Here is a 14,858-nt window from a genome sequence, read left to right on the forward strand (position 1 = left end):
GCACATTCTAGGTTAGTTTCATTGTCTTCTTTAGACTCTTTTCTAAATTGGCGACAGTGAACTCTTGCCACTTCTATCCACAGAACAAATCAATCAGCTTTACAGAAAGTTAAGTTCACGAGAACTAATAAGTGGGTACAAAGCTCCAAGACACATGTAAAAAGGCACCGTGATACGCAACTACCAGCAAATATCTGAAATGCGAAGCAGCGTGGATCAAGAATAGGACAACTTCTCTTCTCTCTCTGCTTTTAAGTCAGTTGCGGAGTGAGATTCAGAAAACCAGGAGGGAACGTCACCCGCTCCCGACCTAAGCGTGAGGCAGAGAGGTGTCATCATCAAAGTCATCACTTTTTCTTGAGCCCCTGGGAGAACAAAGATTACAATAAATGAAGAGGGTGAACCCCAAGAAGTGTGCAGCCCCCGAGGAGAGGCAGGGGAGCCCCTGGCATTGCCTCCCCAGGCTCAAGGAAGAGAAAAGGGGGGCTGCAAGACAGGGAAGGTACTGACAGCCTGCGCGGGTCCCCAAGGGCTGCGACGCTGGGCATCCCCGGGAGCCCCACACACACACACTTTGGGGGTCGCGCATGCACACTCGGAAGCGCTCCCCACACGTCCCACACGGCGCCTTCTGGAAACACGGGCCCAGGCCTGGGACCAAAGAGAGCCGCCCTGTCGGCTGTCGGCTGTGTAGTCCCGCACGGCACCTCCTTTGCAGATCCTTCTCTCACATAAAAGTAAAGCTCTCAATCCTCCCTCCCCCAAAGTCCCTGAAGACCCCGGCTGCTGGGGACAAGAAGCACAAGAACCTCTGTCTTTGCAAACAAGTACAGGAAGCAGGCGGAAGGAAATACTACCAGGAAGGGCAGAAACCACCGCGAACAGAAACAGCACACTGGCAGGCTCAAAATTGGTACTTGGCAAAGAGCAATACATTTGATAAACTTTAATTGACCCGGGGGAGAAAATGAAATACCATTATTATGAAATGAAAGACAGATGCGAGGGTCCTGCGGACCTCCGACGGACAATGTGGTTGTGACGGTGATGAGCGGTTAGGACTCACAGCTTGGCACAGACAAATGCGATAACTTTGATAAATGGGCGCATTGCACACACTCCGGATGCCCACTCAAGAAGAGCGGGTTGCTCATTGGTCTTGTAGGACCACTACAAATAACCAGTGCCCTTAGCAAACGCCACATCGTCACAGAGAAAATTCCAGGCCCTACTGTTTTTACTCAAATTTTCTATCACACATCGAAAGAGGAAATAATTTAATCCTGTATAAACCGTCTCAGAAAACAGAAGGGAAGAGCTCCCCGGCCTGACAGGAGGCAAGCAGGACTCTAATCCAGAGACACTGGAGAAAAGGAAACTAGGCCAGCTTCTCTGCAGTAATAACAAATACAAAAACATTAGCAAACCAAACGCAGCTATCTACAAAAGGGGTACTATTCCGTGATGAAGTTGTGTTGATCCCAAAAATGCAGGCTGCTTTGTCATTTTAAAATCCATTTTATTCACCATATAAACAGAATAAAAGAGAAAAATATGCTTGTTCATGTAAATGGGAAAAAGCTTTTAACAAAATCCAACATACACTCATTATTTTAAAAAAGAGAAAATTCTCAGCAATTAGGGGTAGATGGAAATTTCCTGAACCTGACCAAGGACGTTGCTATTTAACACGGCCCCAAATGGTGAGCTGTTGGGCCTTTTCCCCGTCGGGTCAACAATTAACACTCCTGCCTCTTCGATCGATCGCAGTGAACTAGAAGCCCTGGATGGACCAAAAAAGGCGAGAAAAGGAAGTCAAAGGCAGAGGACTGACAAGGCAGCCACAGAACTCTCAGCGTGGCTGGATGTGTGGACGGTGCTGGGGAAGCTGACACATGGCCCCTGGCCCCTCTGTACCCTGAGCAAGGTCACGGGACACGAGCAAGGACAAAGCTCAGCCTCGGCTTGACACAGGAGTGATGCATACCGCAAAATGAAATGTTGGAGTCTTGTTGACAATGGCATCGAGAAAAGTAAAATCCGTAGGGACGCATTTACAGATGTGCAAGACCACCCACTAAAAAACGATAAAACACTGCTGAGCAAAAGCAGCCCAAAGAAAAGGAGAGAGAAGCCGCATCCATCTAGCGGGAGGCTGGATATTATTTAAATGTCAGCTCTAAATTGATCTCTCCACGCAGTGTCTTCCAGTCCTAGTCCCAGCAGGCTTTTTTGTAGAAATGGATGAAATGATTCTAAAATTTATACCGAATTGCAAAGGACCTAAAAATACCACAGTGCCATGCAACTTTCTCTGAGAACAGAAATGTTCTATTGAGCATTTTAAATGTGACTATTGTACCTTAGGAACTGAATCTTTAGTTTTACTTAATTGTAATGAATTAAATTGAAATCACCACATGTCTCGGGTGAGTCACTGTTTCAGATATTATAGGCCCAGACGACCCAAGGCAATCTTGAAAGAAAACCAAGGCAGGATTCAGGCTTCTGGCTTGCGAGGCTTACGTAACAGCCAGTCACGGAGATGGCGGGGCGCTGGCGTGAAACACACAGGGCCACAAGCAGACAGCGGAGTTCAGGAGATCAGCGGTCCCAGGTCGCATGACTTTAGACCGTGCCACCAAAGCCACGCAATGGGGAAGCAGAAGTTTCTCCAGGAGAGGTGAGCTTCCTCCCACCCCGCTCTTACCAGGCACAAAAATTCATTTTGAAATGAATCGTTGATCCTGCCGGTATAAAACTTTATTTTGTAAGAAGAAACCAAATGGTCTTGTTCCTGGAGTGGGCAAAATTATGGGGGGGCAGAGAGGAGCCCTGGGGAGATTTCGGGGTGAGGGATGAACCTGTGATCCATGGATCTCCGTGTGCACTCCAGCTCCTGCCGAACCGCGAACCAGTGCCGGCCTCGCATGGGACCCCGCGCTAGAGCGTTTCACCGCGGAGCGGAGGGAGGGCAGGCAGGAGATAAAGCAGAGGTTCGCGGTAGGATCCGCCTCAGGCCTGCTCACGGTCCGGGCAAACTGGAACTGCGCACGGACAAGGGTGTGCAAACCCGCTGGGCTAAGGCGACGCGGCGCAGCCGCGAATGGCATCCTCCACGGGTGAAAGGGATGAGCTAATACCCGGTGTAGGTGGAGCTTAGAGACCTCCATGGAGCAAAGGAGGCTCGGCCGCGGAGCCCGAGGGCCGTGTCCCGCTCGTGTGCTGTTCTGGAGCAGTCAAAGGTCTGGCCACCTGGTAGGCAGGGAAGAAATGGCGAGCAGGCGACACGGGGACTTGCTCGGCAATGGAAACGGATATCTTGATTTGGGTGGTGGTTATGTTTGTCGCAATTCAAGGAAGACACTTATGTTCTGAGCGTTTCTGGTGTATAATTCATGTCTTAACTCTTTTAGAAAATGAAACATTTATGCTTATGGTATGATCACAAAATATGGTGTAGATATAAATAAAACAATTATTACAGTAAAAGACAGGGCCGTGAGTGCTCCCAAACCCCCCCCCCCCACACACACACACACACTGCGCACACTGATCTGCAGCAGCTCTGGAGTCCTCTTCCGTGAGTTGCTTTACTTGCACTGCCATAGCTGTCCCAATGTCCTGAATCCGTCCAAAAAGCCTAGGGGCTGGGGAGATAGCTCAGCAGTCTAAGCGCCTGCCTGGCAAGTGCAAGGACCCAGGTTCGATCCCTGGTACCGCATACCATGCAGGTTCCAGAGCTCCGCCGAAACTGGCATGGTGGCACATGCCTATGATCCCAGTTCTGGGGAGGCTGAGACAGGAGGATCTCTACAAGTCTGAGCTGTGTACCGAGACCCTGTACAAAAGTAAATAAAGAAAAAAATTTTTTTAAAAAAAGTTTACCCTTCATGGTCATTTTCCTTTTGGATGACAGCCAGAAGTCACCTGCAGCCAGATCCAACAAGTAAGGTAGGGGAGGACACAGCGTCACCGCTCCAGGAGCCACCACTCCAGGGGCTGGTGCTCCGCAGCAGCGTGCCTCACAGTTTATCACATCCTATAAAGATAGTCATGAAAGAGGACTTCCGGACCTGCTGCAGAAAGGGGCGGAGATGAGAGAGCCATGCCAGTGGAAGCCACATACTTCCATGTAACAAGGTATTACAAAATCATTACACACTGGAGTTTTGACAGTCTCACTCTGCATGCAGTTCAGGCTGGCCTTATACTCACTACGTAGCCCAGGTTGGCCTCAAACTCCGGTGACCCTTTTGCCTCAGCTCCCAAGTGCTGGGATTACAGGCATGCGCCACCACGCCCAGCTAACCAACTTTGAACATGTTTAACCACACGGTAAAATATGCATCCTATGAAGTCAATTTTACAAAGCATGTAACATTTTACATTTAATACATACCCAAATTGGAAAAGCTTTAGTTTGGAGTGTAAGACACTATTGATTTTAAGGCGAAATACAGCTTTTACTAAAGATTTTCTTGTAAGGGTCACAATGAAAGTGTGAGGCTGTCGTGTGGCTTGCTTGCTCTTATTTATGTGGTACGGGGTCTCCTTATGCAGCTCAGACTCGTAGTGACCCTCCTATCTCCGCCTCTCCATCACCGTGTGCGCCACCATGCCCGGTTTTGGTGGCTGCCGGGGCATGCTGAACCGGGGACTGAACGTGGGTCCTCGTGCTTGCCAGGCAGGCACTTATGCCACTGAGCTATCTCTCCAGCCCGTGTATGGCTTTCTTGTCCCTCCTTGGCCAGGAGTTTCCAGGAGACAAAGCCTGGTCCTGCCCCCCACATCTTGTACCTTGGGTTTCCTAAATGTCCCTGGGATCCAGCAGGTGCCAGTGTGCCGTGTCCCTGGGGCTGTTTTTCTCTGGAAATGGAGGCAGTGGCTTTGCCCCACTGCCTTCCTGGTTGCAGAGCCCCTGCAGCCCCTGAATGCCACGGTTCTGCTGCTTACCTGTTCAGCAATCTCCCAGCTTCATTTGCTTTTTAAATCTCCATAATCTGAGGGAGTGATGTTTACCTGACTTACTGGGGCATCCCAGCCTGTTGGGAGCATCAGTTACAATTATAAAATTTTATGTCTCCAAGACCCCATCAGAGTGGAATCTGCTAGACCCCCTTCTTGTTAGGTAGGAGGTCTCTTCTGGCGTGGTGGCCAGAGTCCATGGTGGTGGTGTCATTTTAATCTTTAGAACTAAAAGCCTGCTGGTGTTTAAAACAAAACCTCGTTTACTTCTAAAGGATGTTTGGCCAGTGGCCCGAGCTCCTGGAAGTCTGTGACTCAGTTCCTAACCAGGCCATGTGCTGGGCGTGGAGGGTGTGTCCACTGACCAGATAGGGACACTGTAAAACACAAAAACACCCTGTCCCCTCCTCACAGGTACCTTCACCCTCTGCCAGCGTCCTCAGAGGCCACTCTCCCTGGGGAGACAGAAGGGCAGGTGATGACATTTACTGGGGGTAAGCCGGGCAAGGAGCCCCTCTGGGGACCAGCCACAGGAGGCCTGCATCTTTGCAGTACCAGGAGAAGGGGGCGGGGGGGGGGGGCACAGCCAGGCTGGTGTGGTGCAGTGTGGCCAGAGAGCCAGCCTGGTGCCCTGGGCAAAGGGGCAGCTGTGGGATGGAGGCCAGGAAAGCAGGACCCCGATTGCTGTCCTGTGGGGTGTGGATGAAGGTGGATTTCCTGAGGGAGCCCACAGGGCGGAGGCCAGGTCTGAGTTCAAAAGCCAGTCACTCAGTGACAGAGGATGGAAGCCCAGCGGCTTTGCATTCAGGTCCCTGGCTACACAGCGCGAGGGGGTGGGATGTACAGCCTGGACGCCACCCTTGCCAAGTGGGGGCCCGGTCCTTGGAAGCTCTCTGGAGCCAGCTGTGTAGGGACAGCTGGTGGGGGTCTGTGCAGTTTTATAACCAGAAGACAGGACCCATCGCAAGCTAGCCTGTGGGACGTGGGATTTTACCCCCTTCCCAGGGAGCTGTCCCAGAACCCACACAGCAGGCATCTCCGGGCAGCGCCTTCAGTGGGCTGGAGAACAAGGCCACCCCAGAATTCCCCTAGAGCTGCCCTATGGCTCCACCCCCAAAGCAATTATGTCATTCCAGGCTCCGCACTTGTGACTGGGATTTGGGGGGAAACCTTAGAATAGTTTGACTCATCTGGCAAGAAAAGCTAAGAAAATGTGGGGGGTGGAGAAACCTGCTAGACCCGAATACAAATGATAAAACCCAGGCCTGCTCTAACAGGGAGTGGCTGGGCACAGTAGGAGCATCCAAGGCCAGAGACACGGTGGGCCGTGACAGGGATGCAGCCATGTGACAAAGCAGCACACCACTGAGGGGAGGAGCCCTCATGATGTGTGAATCTTGGGGCAGTCAGGGACAGACTGCGCACCACACACCACGTAACTCCTCAATGTTTATTAAGGGGTGGGGGACCTCAAGCTTAGGCCACAAGGATCGTGTGGGGTGCTCACGGGACCCCACTCTGCCCCTCCCGGAGCAGCAGGATGTTGCTTTAACACCAGAACATCTGGCTCTCCCCACCTTCTCCTGAGTGAACAGTGGACATCTTCAGAGGCTTCATGACAGGACTGGGCGAGATCAAGGGTAGGCCAGGATGCTGGTGCGCACCCACAACCCAGCTCTCCAGGAGGCCGAGGCAGAAGGATCCCCAGCTCAAGCCCAGCCTGGGCAACTCAATGACTTAGTGAGACCGTCTTTAAAATGGGGGTAGAAGTGGCAAAGGCCTTGGAGCCTACCTTATAGTAAAGATAAACTAAAAAGGGTCAAGTACAGAAGCAGATATGTGACTCTAGCTGTCTTCCAGTAGCTAGAATAATATTAAAGAAATTTGCCGAAGTATAAAACAATGCCAAGGGCCAGCCAGATAGCTCAGGGAACTAAAGCACTTGCTTAGGCAGAACGCAGGGGTGGGAGTTTGAGCCCCAGCAACAAAAGCCATGCCAGCCCCACCCTGGGGCACACTGAGACAGTGACTGAAACTGGGTGTGGTGGCACGTGCCTGCAATCCCAGCACTTGGGAGGCTGAAAACAGGAGAATCACTGAGACACAGAGTGAGACCCTGTAAGCCCTGTAGTAAAATACAATGAAAAACAATGCCACTCTTCCTCATTCGTTTTTACAAGTTTTCATTAAAATACATTGCTGTGTCCTAGGTGTCATTTTATATTTTTAAACCATACTCTAAAACTTTGTTCTAATTTACAGCATGGGAGGTACTGAGCTATATATGGTAGATACGACCCATATATGCAAATGCTCTTTGGGGTCCCCAACAGTTCTAACGCGACAAAAGGGTCCTGGGATGCAAAGGCGTGAGCAGGGATCTTGGGTCACAGATGCAGACGTGGGGACCCTTTACCACTTGGGCAGCTGACCAGCTTAGGGATCCTGGGTTCCCACATCTACTGACGCAACTGACCTGCCAACTGCAGCCAGGCACCCTCCACGTGCCGGGCTGGGTCTGCGGTGCTGACCCCCATTCTGTGTTGGAGTGTAGTAGACATGCGCAGGCAGAGATTGGTCAACTGTGTCGAAATTTCAGCCCATTCATATGGAACACACGTGCGCAAACACACACAATAAAACTTGGAAGCACAGGCGAGCAAACATGACACACACCAGGTTAGTATCTTTAATATATAATGAGCTTATACAAATTCTCAGACCTCATAGGTAGAGCGAAGGACACTGACAATCCACAAGAGAGGAAATACAACCACCAAATGCGAAAAGATGCTCAACAGAGCTAGAAATCCAGGGACTGTGAGCTGAGACACAACGCGTCTGCTGTTACCAACCAGCGAACACCTGGCCATGCTGAGCCCAACCCTGGCCAGCTGGGCACGCTTCCCCTTGCTGGTGGGCACGTAAATGGGCATTTTAGGAAGCCTTTTGTCACTAGAGAATAAACCCTGGACTGTCTTCATATCTTTAATGACCCCCAGGGAATCTATCTCAAGGCATGACGACATGGGGAGAAGACCTGATGCACTGGGAACTCGTCCCTTGGGACAGTGAGGACGGAGCAACAGCACTCATCAGTACCTGGCGCCGCTGTCCCTCGCCTGGTGAAGAGCTAGCTGGCAGCCAGCGCGGACGAGTTGTCCCGACAGTGGCAGCTGCGACACTGCCAGTAAGGGCAGCATCGTTACAGACGGCATCAGTGTCCTAACCACAGAAAATGCCAAGAAACCGTGGGCCGGGGCCTGGAAGGAGAGGCTACAGCGTTCGCCTACTCGGCCCTTGCCGCTGCTCGATTCCCCCAGTCCCTGGAACACCCAGCTTCACGCAGGGAGTGCAGAGACCTGCTGGGGACTTAGTGCGAACGTGTGCGCTCACTTTCCTGCCTCTATCCTGGGCCCCTCACCATCAAACCTAATGTGAAGTCCCCAAGAAACGATGCCATTGAGACTCGAGGTCCTTGCCACTCTGTGACCAAGAGACACTGTCCCACCAGCCCCAATCCCGGGCAGCCCTGCCCACGGACGCAACCATTCCTGGCCTTCTCAAAGCCCCTCAATGACTTGTCCTGAGCAGGGACCAGGTCCAACTGCTCACACTGCAAGACGAGGACCTCCACAAGCCTCTGCCTTTACCCCAGGGTGTGCCCAGCCCCCAGGTCTATATCCGGGTACTGTCTCGAGGGAGGGAACATCTGGTGAGCTCGCCTGGTGGTGAGGGTGGCTCTCTGCTCCATGACAGTAGGCACAGGTGGGTCAGGATGGTCCTGCCTCGCCACCCCAAGATATATTTCATACCTGTCATCTACTCAGCTGGGGTCAATGACATAGGTCCTGCTGGTTCACAGAAGTCACCAAAAGGCTTCAGGATAAGAATCCGTCTCCAGGTCACACTGCACCCTAGGCCAGGAAGTCACCCCTACCAAATGCCACTGCCACGTGTGTCCTGGCATGCCACAAAGCTTACTCACCAGACAGGGACCATGCGGACCAGACAGCGGGCACAACACCGTCCCAACAATGACGACACCAAGAGCAACAGAAACTCTTCACATGCACTAACTCCACCGCCTTTCACTACCTGTTCTCCGCAAGCTGGAGAAACTCTAACCCCAATATATACACGTCCCAGCTGGCTTTTGCTTGGTCCCTTTGTCACCATGGCCTCCCTCCGGGGCTGCGTGGGCCTCGAGTCTCATCCCCTGCCTGGGTGTCCCCTCCTGCAGGCGTGACTGACCCGCAGTACTTCTGGCAGTCTCTCAGCCCTCTCTCATCTGCTCCAGGTCGAGTCGCGGGAGCTATCGAGAAGGCGACACCTGCATGACGGCATGCGTCCTGGGCCCACAGATAGGAGTACCAGGGCACGAAACATACGGCAGCCACCAAACTAGGTGCAGCCGGAACAGCGGCAGCCTTGAGCAGGCACAACCATCGGAGGCAAAGGGCCAGCAGCAGATGTGGACAGAGGGGTAGCCAGCCTTGCCCTTGTGGTTCCAGCTCCCACAGGGCTGGAGAGGGGACAGGAGCACTCACCGGCCCACCTGGGGGAGACAGGGCCGGGGAGGTGACATATGTGGGCCAGGCCACATGGAACTCTTTCCAGGTCTCCTGGTGCTGCTATCTCCCTTCATCTGGAAACACCTGCATTAGCTGGCATGAGGCCTGCCAACACAGCCGCAGGGACAGAAGGGCACAGGAGGAGGTGACCAGCACCAGCCCACCTCACATGGCAGCCCCACTGAGGACCCTTCCTGCCACTCTCAATTACTGAGCACCATGTTCAACTGGAAGGGCCTGGGCAGAGTCCAGGAGAACCCGAAGCCTATGTCCAAGGAGCTGGTCGGCAGGGCAACTGAGCTAACAGTTACGCAGGTGGCCACGCTCACAAATTCAACAATCATTCGGTCTCCGTGACCTGGGATGGCAGCGGTTGCCTTAGAAACACAGCCACTTTTCCAGCAGCATGGAAACTCCCTGGAGATGGTTCCCAGGACTGAAGCTCTGGATCCTAGAACACAGTCTGCTCTGGGTGGGCGCACAAGGAGCCCTTCTGCAATCAAGGCAGGACTACCAGTCGGGGAAGGTGAAGCCTGTCTCCTCCCAGGTCACACAGTTCACACAACAATGAAGTATGGCTGGCGTGTCACAGTCCAAAGGGCTGGGCCAAGCTGGGATCAGAACAAGACTTCATGCTTGTCTCTCTGCAAGGAAGCCAAGGCCACACTCTTCAAGGTACAGCTGTGTCCCTCTGAAGGACACACAGCCAGTCCTGTGACATCCCCACTCCAGGACCCAGCTGTCCACAACTCTGCCTTCCATGCTGAAGATATTTCCCAGAGGAGCCGTCTTGCTGTAAGAGGAAACCTACTCGTTCGTGGATAAAAAGACACAGCCACCTAGGTACAGGAAGGGTGTGCCAAACGGCACCTCTGGAGACCTGGAGATGGTAGGGGTGGCTAAGGAACGAGCTGAGGGCCATGCAGTGCCCGAATGAAAAACGAATGGGTCTCCAGTCAGGCCACTAAGAGACACGGCTGATACTAGCAGCTCGTGAGCGCCTCACCAGCAAAAGAGCCACTAGTGTCCACACCTCAGCATGCCACAGTTCTTGGCAATGGGTGTGCATGAGTCCACTGCCCATGGTGATCTGATGGAACTGCCCAGGGTCGCTGGTCCACAAGGGCCTTCGAGAGCACACAAGCATAACCCCCGTATTTCTTGGGACCATCAAAACCCTGGCAGCTGAAGCTGGGCATGGATGGCAGTGCATCGGGAGACTGCCTCCCTCTCCCTGCCAAGCGGGTCCACCCAGCTGGGCTGTGTGGTGGTGCAAAGTGGAGGTTGCCCCTGGTGATGCTGGAGCAGTACTTGGCCACTGATGGTAGGGACAAGGCGCTGCCCACTATCCTAGGCCCTGGGAAGGGGTGGCAGGGCTGGTGGCCAGCAGAGGGAGACAGCCAGAGCTCCTTCTCCAGGTGTGTGTGTATCACGCCACCAGCCTGGCCAGGCTGGTTCTTTCCACCCAGAACCTGTTGGCAGGAGCAAGGCAACCAGGTAGGGAGTTACCCCGGCCTCACAAAAGGTACAGCAGGAGTGTCCGAGCTAGGGGTCGAGGGTGCAGTCCAAATGGTCCAGAGTGCGCTGTGGGGACAGTGGGCCTAGAGCAGCAAAGTTGCTGGTGCAGCTGAGGTTGCAAGGAGGGGGGCATGCACTGAGATGCAGGTACAGAGCCAGCACGTGACAACAGGAAGCAAGGCAGGTGACCGGGAGCCAAGCGGGGCAGGAGGAAGATCTATGGAATACGAGGCACTGGAGGGGACGGCTTCGAAAGGGCGATGCTGTCACATGGACATTTCTTCTCCACAACAGAGCCTACGCTACCCGGATGGCTGCAGATGCTACTGGGGTGGTGGCGGCCTAAAGGTTTCGCGCCCGAGTGGGCAGAGCCGGAGCTGGACTGGTCCCATTGGAAGCCGGATGCACAGGGCAGGGCCCAGTGCCCGCCGCGGCCAGCTGGCGGCACAGCATCTGCCGCTCGCGCACCGCCCTGTTGGAGGCAGAAGTCTTCCTGATCTGGGCACGGCGCGCGTGCCGCAGAGGGGACTTGTAGGTTCTCCGCAACTCGGCCAGGAAGCCCTGATAGTCGTTCCGCAAGGGGCTGTCCGGCTGCATGTGCGGGATGGCCCACTTCTCAGCCTCCCCGGTCAGGCGGGACACAAGGAAGGCCACCCGCTCCGCCTCACCTGGGAAGCGGGACGCCTGGAAGATCATGAACCTGTCCATCTGCATCAGGAAGCCCGCCAGCTGGCCCGGGTCTCCGGAGAAGGGCTCGGGCAGCGAGGTGGGCGGCGTGGTCATGGGGCGACTCCCGTTGGAGGTGATGGCCGAGATGGGCGGCGTGATCTGCAGCGCCCCGGGAATGCGCGCGCGGGTGCGCAGCAGGGTCAGCTCGGCCATCACGCTCTCCAGCATGTTGGTGAGGTTGGCCTTCTCGGCGCGCAGCGTGGAGGCCTCGCGACGCAGCGCGGAGTTGGTGAGGCGCAGCGAGGTCAGCGTGTCGATCACGTCGTCCATCTGGGCGTTGGCGGCAGAGGCTGAGGCCGGGCCTTCGGCCTTGGACGTCTGCGGCTGCACCATCCCGGCCGCGGTGGGCCACACGCGGAGGCCGATGGGTGGGCCCAAAGAGGCCGGGGCGCCAGAATCAATCGGAGGCCTCGGGGTGCTGGGGCCGGGCGGGCCGGGGCAGGGACGTCTGGGCAGGCTGGGGTGCAGGGCGGAGGGGCGGCCAGGCCCGAGCAGGCCTCGGGGTCGCGGCCTGGTTCCGGTTCCGGATGCAGCTCTTTAAGGACGGCCTCCTGGGGCGCCGAGGGCGAGCGTGAGGCCGGGCCGTTCCGGGCCCTGAAGGCTGAAGACTTTTTTTTCCTTTTTTACAGTGTCGACTGCGGAAGAGCGGGTGAGGGACGCACGGCCGGCTCAGAGCCCCGCGCCCACCCGCGCAGAACAAAGAGGGCGGCACCTGCGGGGGCCCGGCTAGCGCGAGGCTGCGGGCGCGCGTACCTGGGGTCTCGCGGCTTCTTTCGCGCCGGCCGCGACCGCCAGGGACAGCTACGGGCCGCGGCCAGGTCGATGAGTCACCGCGGCGCCGCCGGAACTGCTTCCCGGTCAGCGAGGCGGCGAGGGCAAGGGCGGCGCGCGGCCTCCGGCAGGTGCGGCCTGCGCCGGAAGGGTCCGGGTCAAGGCTGGCGCAGGGCAATCACCGCACGGCCTGTGTGCGGGCGGGGCCGACGAGGGGGCGACGGCGGCCGAGACGGAGGGGCCGCGCGCGGGGCCCTGCTGGTTACCATGGAGACCGCCCGCTCAGGCGCGCGCCGCAGTCTCTGACGTCCCGCCCCCGGACGTGACGTTTGTTTCGCCTCCTGGGCGCTGTGGTTGGCCTACTTGCCTCAACAACCAATCAATGACGAGTGTGGGTGTGGCTTATTACTGAGCTCTATGCCTGGGTTTTCCGAGCCTCCCCAGTGCTGCTTGGAAAGGTTTTTGTGTGTTTTCAAGTGAAATTGACTTTTCTTCTTGTTGTAGCTTGAAAATAAATTCAGTGTAGTATGTGTTTACTGTAGCAAGTCTTGAGAAGTCCGAAAAGCCCTGAAACCTTTTCAGTCACCTCGTTCTTGTCATTTTCCCAAGATATGGTCCCTCATTAAGAACCATATTTTTTCCATAATTTTATTGAGAAATAGCAATGAGACAATTTCAAATCAAATTGGTAGGACAATTCCAATAATTAACGCATACTGTCTTCCTACTGGTTATTTGTTGTACAAGATGCAAACATGATAGCCTATTTACAAACACTATTAGAAAAAATACCATATTTTTACTTTGAAAAAATTCCCCCTTTCTCAGATCTTTTCATCTCCAGAAATTCCATCTTCCTGCTCCCGATCCTTCTTATTTTCCTCTTTAAATTATATTTTTACTTTCTCATATAAGAGAAACCACATGACATTCATGCTTTATTTCATGTAGCTTTAGAGCCTCAAGATCCGTCCATTTTCTGCTAAGTGATTCAGCTGTATCCTTCGGCTGTGTAGCATTCGTTCTGCATATGACATTTTCTTTATCTGTTCCTTTATCGATGAGCACATAGCCTGTTCCCACGAAATACTATTATTGTGCCTTACAAACTTCTGTAGCCTTAATAGCATGTTGAACTTTGAGATTTTTCCCATTAAATATAGTTTGAAGGCATAGTTTCAGTTACTGCCTCGTGTTCCCCTAAAATCGTGCACCACAGCTCATCCAACCGCGCCTGTTTTGATAGAGCTCTATGTTACTGTTCACACGTAAGTTTTATAAACTGCACAAATCGCAGCCTCTTTCTCTGCAAGCTTCCTGGGTTCAGTGCTAAAGGGAGAAGTTATCAGGCCAGAGGGTAGGAGCTATTAGGCCCAGGATCTGGGGTCCTTTCCAGCCCGATTCTGCAGAACAGCTTGGGACAGCAGGCTCCAAGCTGGGCCGACCACCGTGCCACAGCTGTCACCCGGAAGAGGCAGCTCTTGGAGGGGCACCTGTGTCCCAATCTGCCAAATAGAGAAATGCCTGCAATCAGCTGCAACCTGCAGGGCAGGGAGCCAGAGAAGAAGGAAGAGGGTGCGGCCTCCCAGCGCTGCGGAACATCTGCCCCAAATCACATGGCGGCGGGAACTCTGTTCACCTTCACTGAGGTCAGTGGCTTCAGCCCAGGCAAAAAGTAGCCGCGCCTTCTCTACCCCTCCTGGTTCTCCCAAACAGGTCTCCAGGCCTGTGAGGCACCGCTCACTCTCTCCCCTCAGTGCCAGAGTCGCGCATCCCCAGCGCCCTGGGTGCTTTGCGCAAGAGGGAGATGTCCGCCATATCTGCAGACACAGTAGACGCTCGAAATCTTAAATTCCCACGAGCCTTGACTGTTAGGTACACCCTGATGTCAGACATGCTAAAACATGAAATTGACAAAATGACATTTATTTATATTCCACCTCATGTCTAACAGAACATAAGGTGGCAGGATATTAAAATAGAGTAAAATAAAAATGACTGAACCTTAAGCATTAGGAAGAGAAAGAGTACAGGGATTCGGGTCCCGATGTTGCTAGAAGCGCCGCTCTCTACCGTGAACACAGAGCAACAAACTATAGAAAGAGAATGTTAAAGGCTTTGGCTGGTCTTGAAAGCAGGATAAACTTCACTGTGGCTAGCGACACAGACTGCTGAGTATTGGGCCAGCCCTGGCCCTGCTGGGTCCCAAGGTGTGACAGGAGCACAAGGACAGGAAACAAGCCAGGCCTCCTGCTGAAGCCAGGGGTTAGGGGAAAGGAAAGTCGGACCTATGTTGGC

At 54.1% G+C, this 14,858-nt stretch overlaps 1 protein-coding gene across 1 annotated transcript; it reads right to left on the minus strand.

Annotated features, from left to right (window-relative positions):
- Nucleotides 1-7,628: 7,628 nt before the first annotated feature.
- Rtl6 (retrotransposon Gag like 6) lies at nucleotides 7,629-13,220 on the minus strand. Its single transcript, XM_023702517.1, has one exon. It carries the CDS (start codon nucleotides 12,120-12,122, stop codon nucleotides 11,403-11,405), a length of 720 nt encoding a protein of 239 aa, XP_023558285.1. The 5' UTR covers nucleotides 12,123-13,220; the 3' UTR covers nucleotides 7,629-11,402.
- Between the last annotated feature and the right edge of the window lie 1,638 nt (nucleotides 13,221-14,858).

Source organism: Octodon degus, unplaced genomic scaffold, assembly GCF_000260255.1.
Source record: "Octodon degus isolate 3935 unplaced genomic scaffold, OctDeg1.0 scaffold00153, whole genome shotgun sequence".
Lineage (NCBI taxonomy): Eukaryota > Metazoa > Chordata > Mammalia > Rodentia > Octodontidae > Octodon > Octodon degus.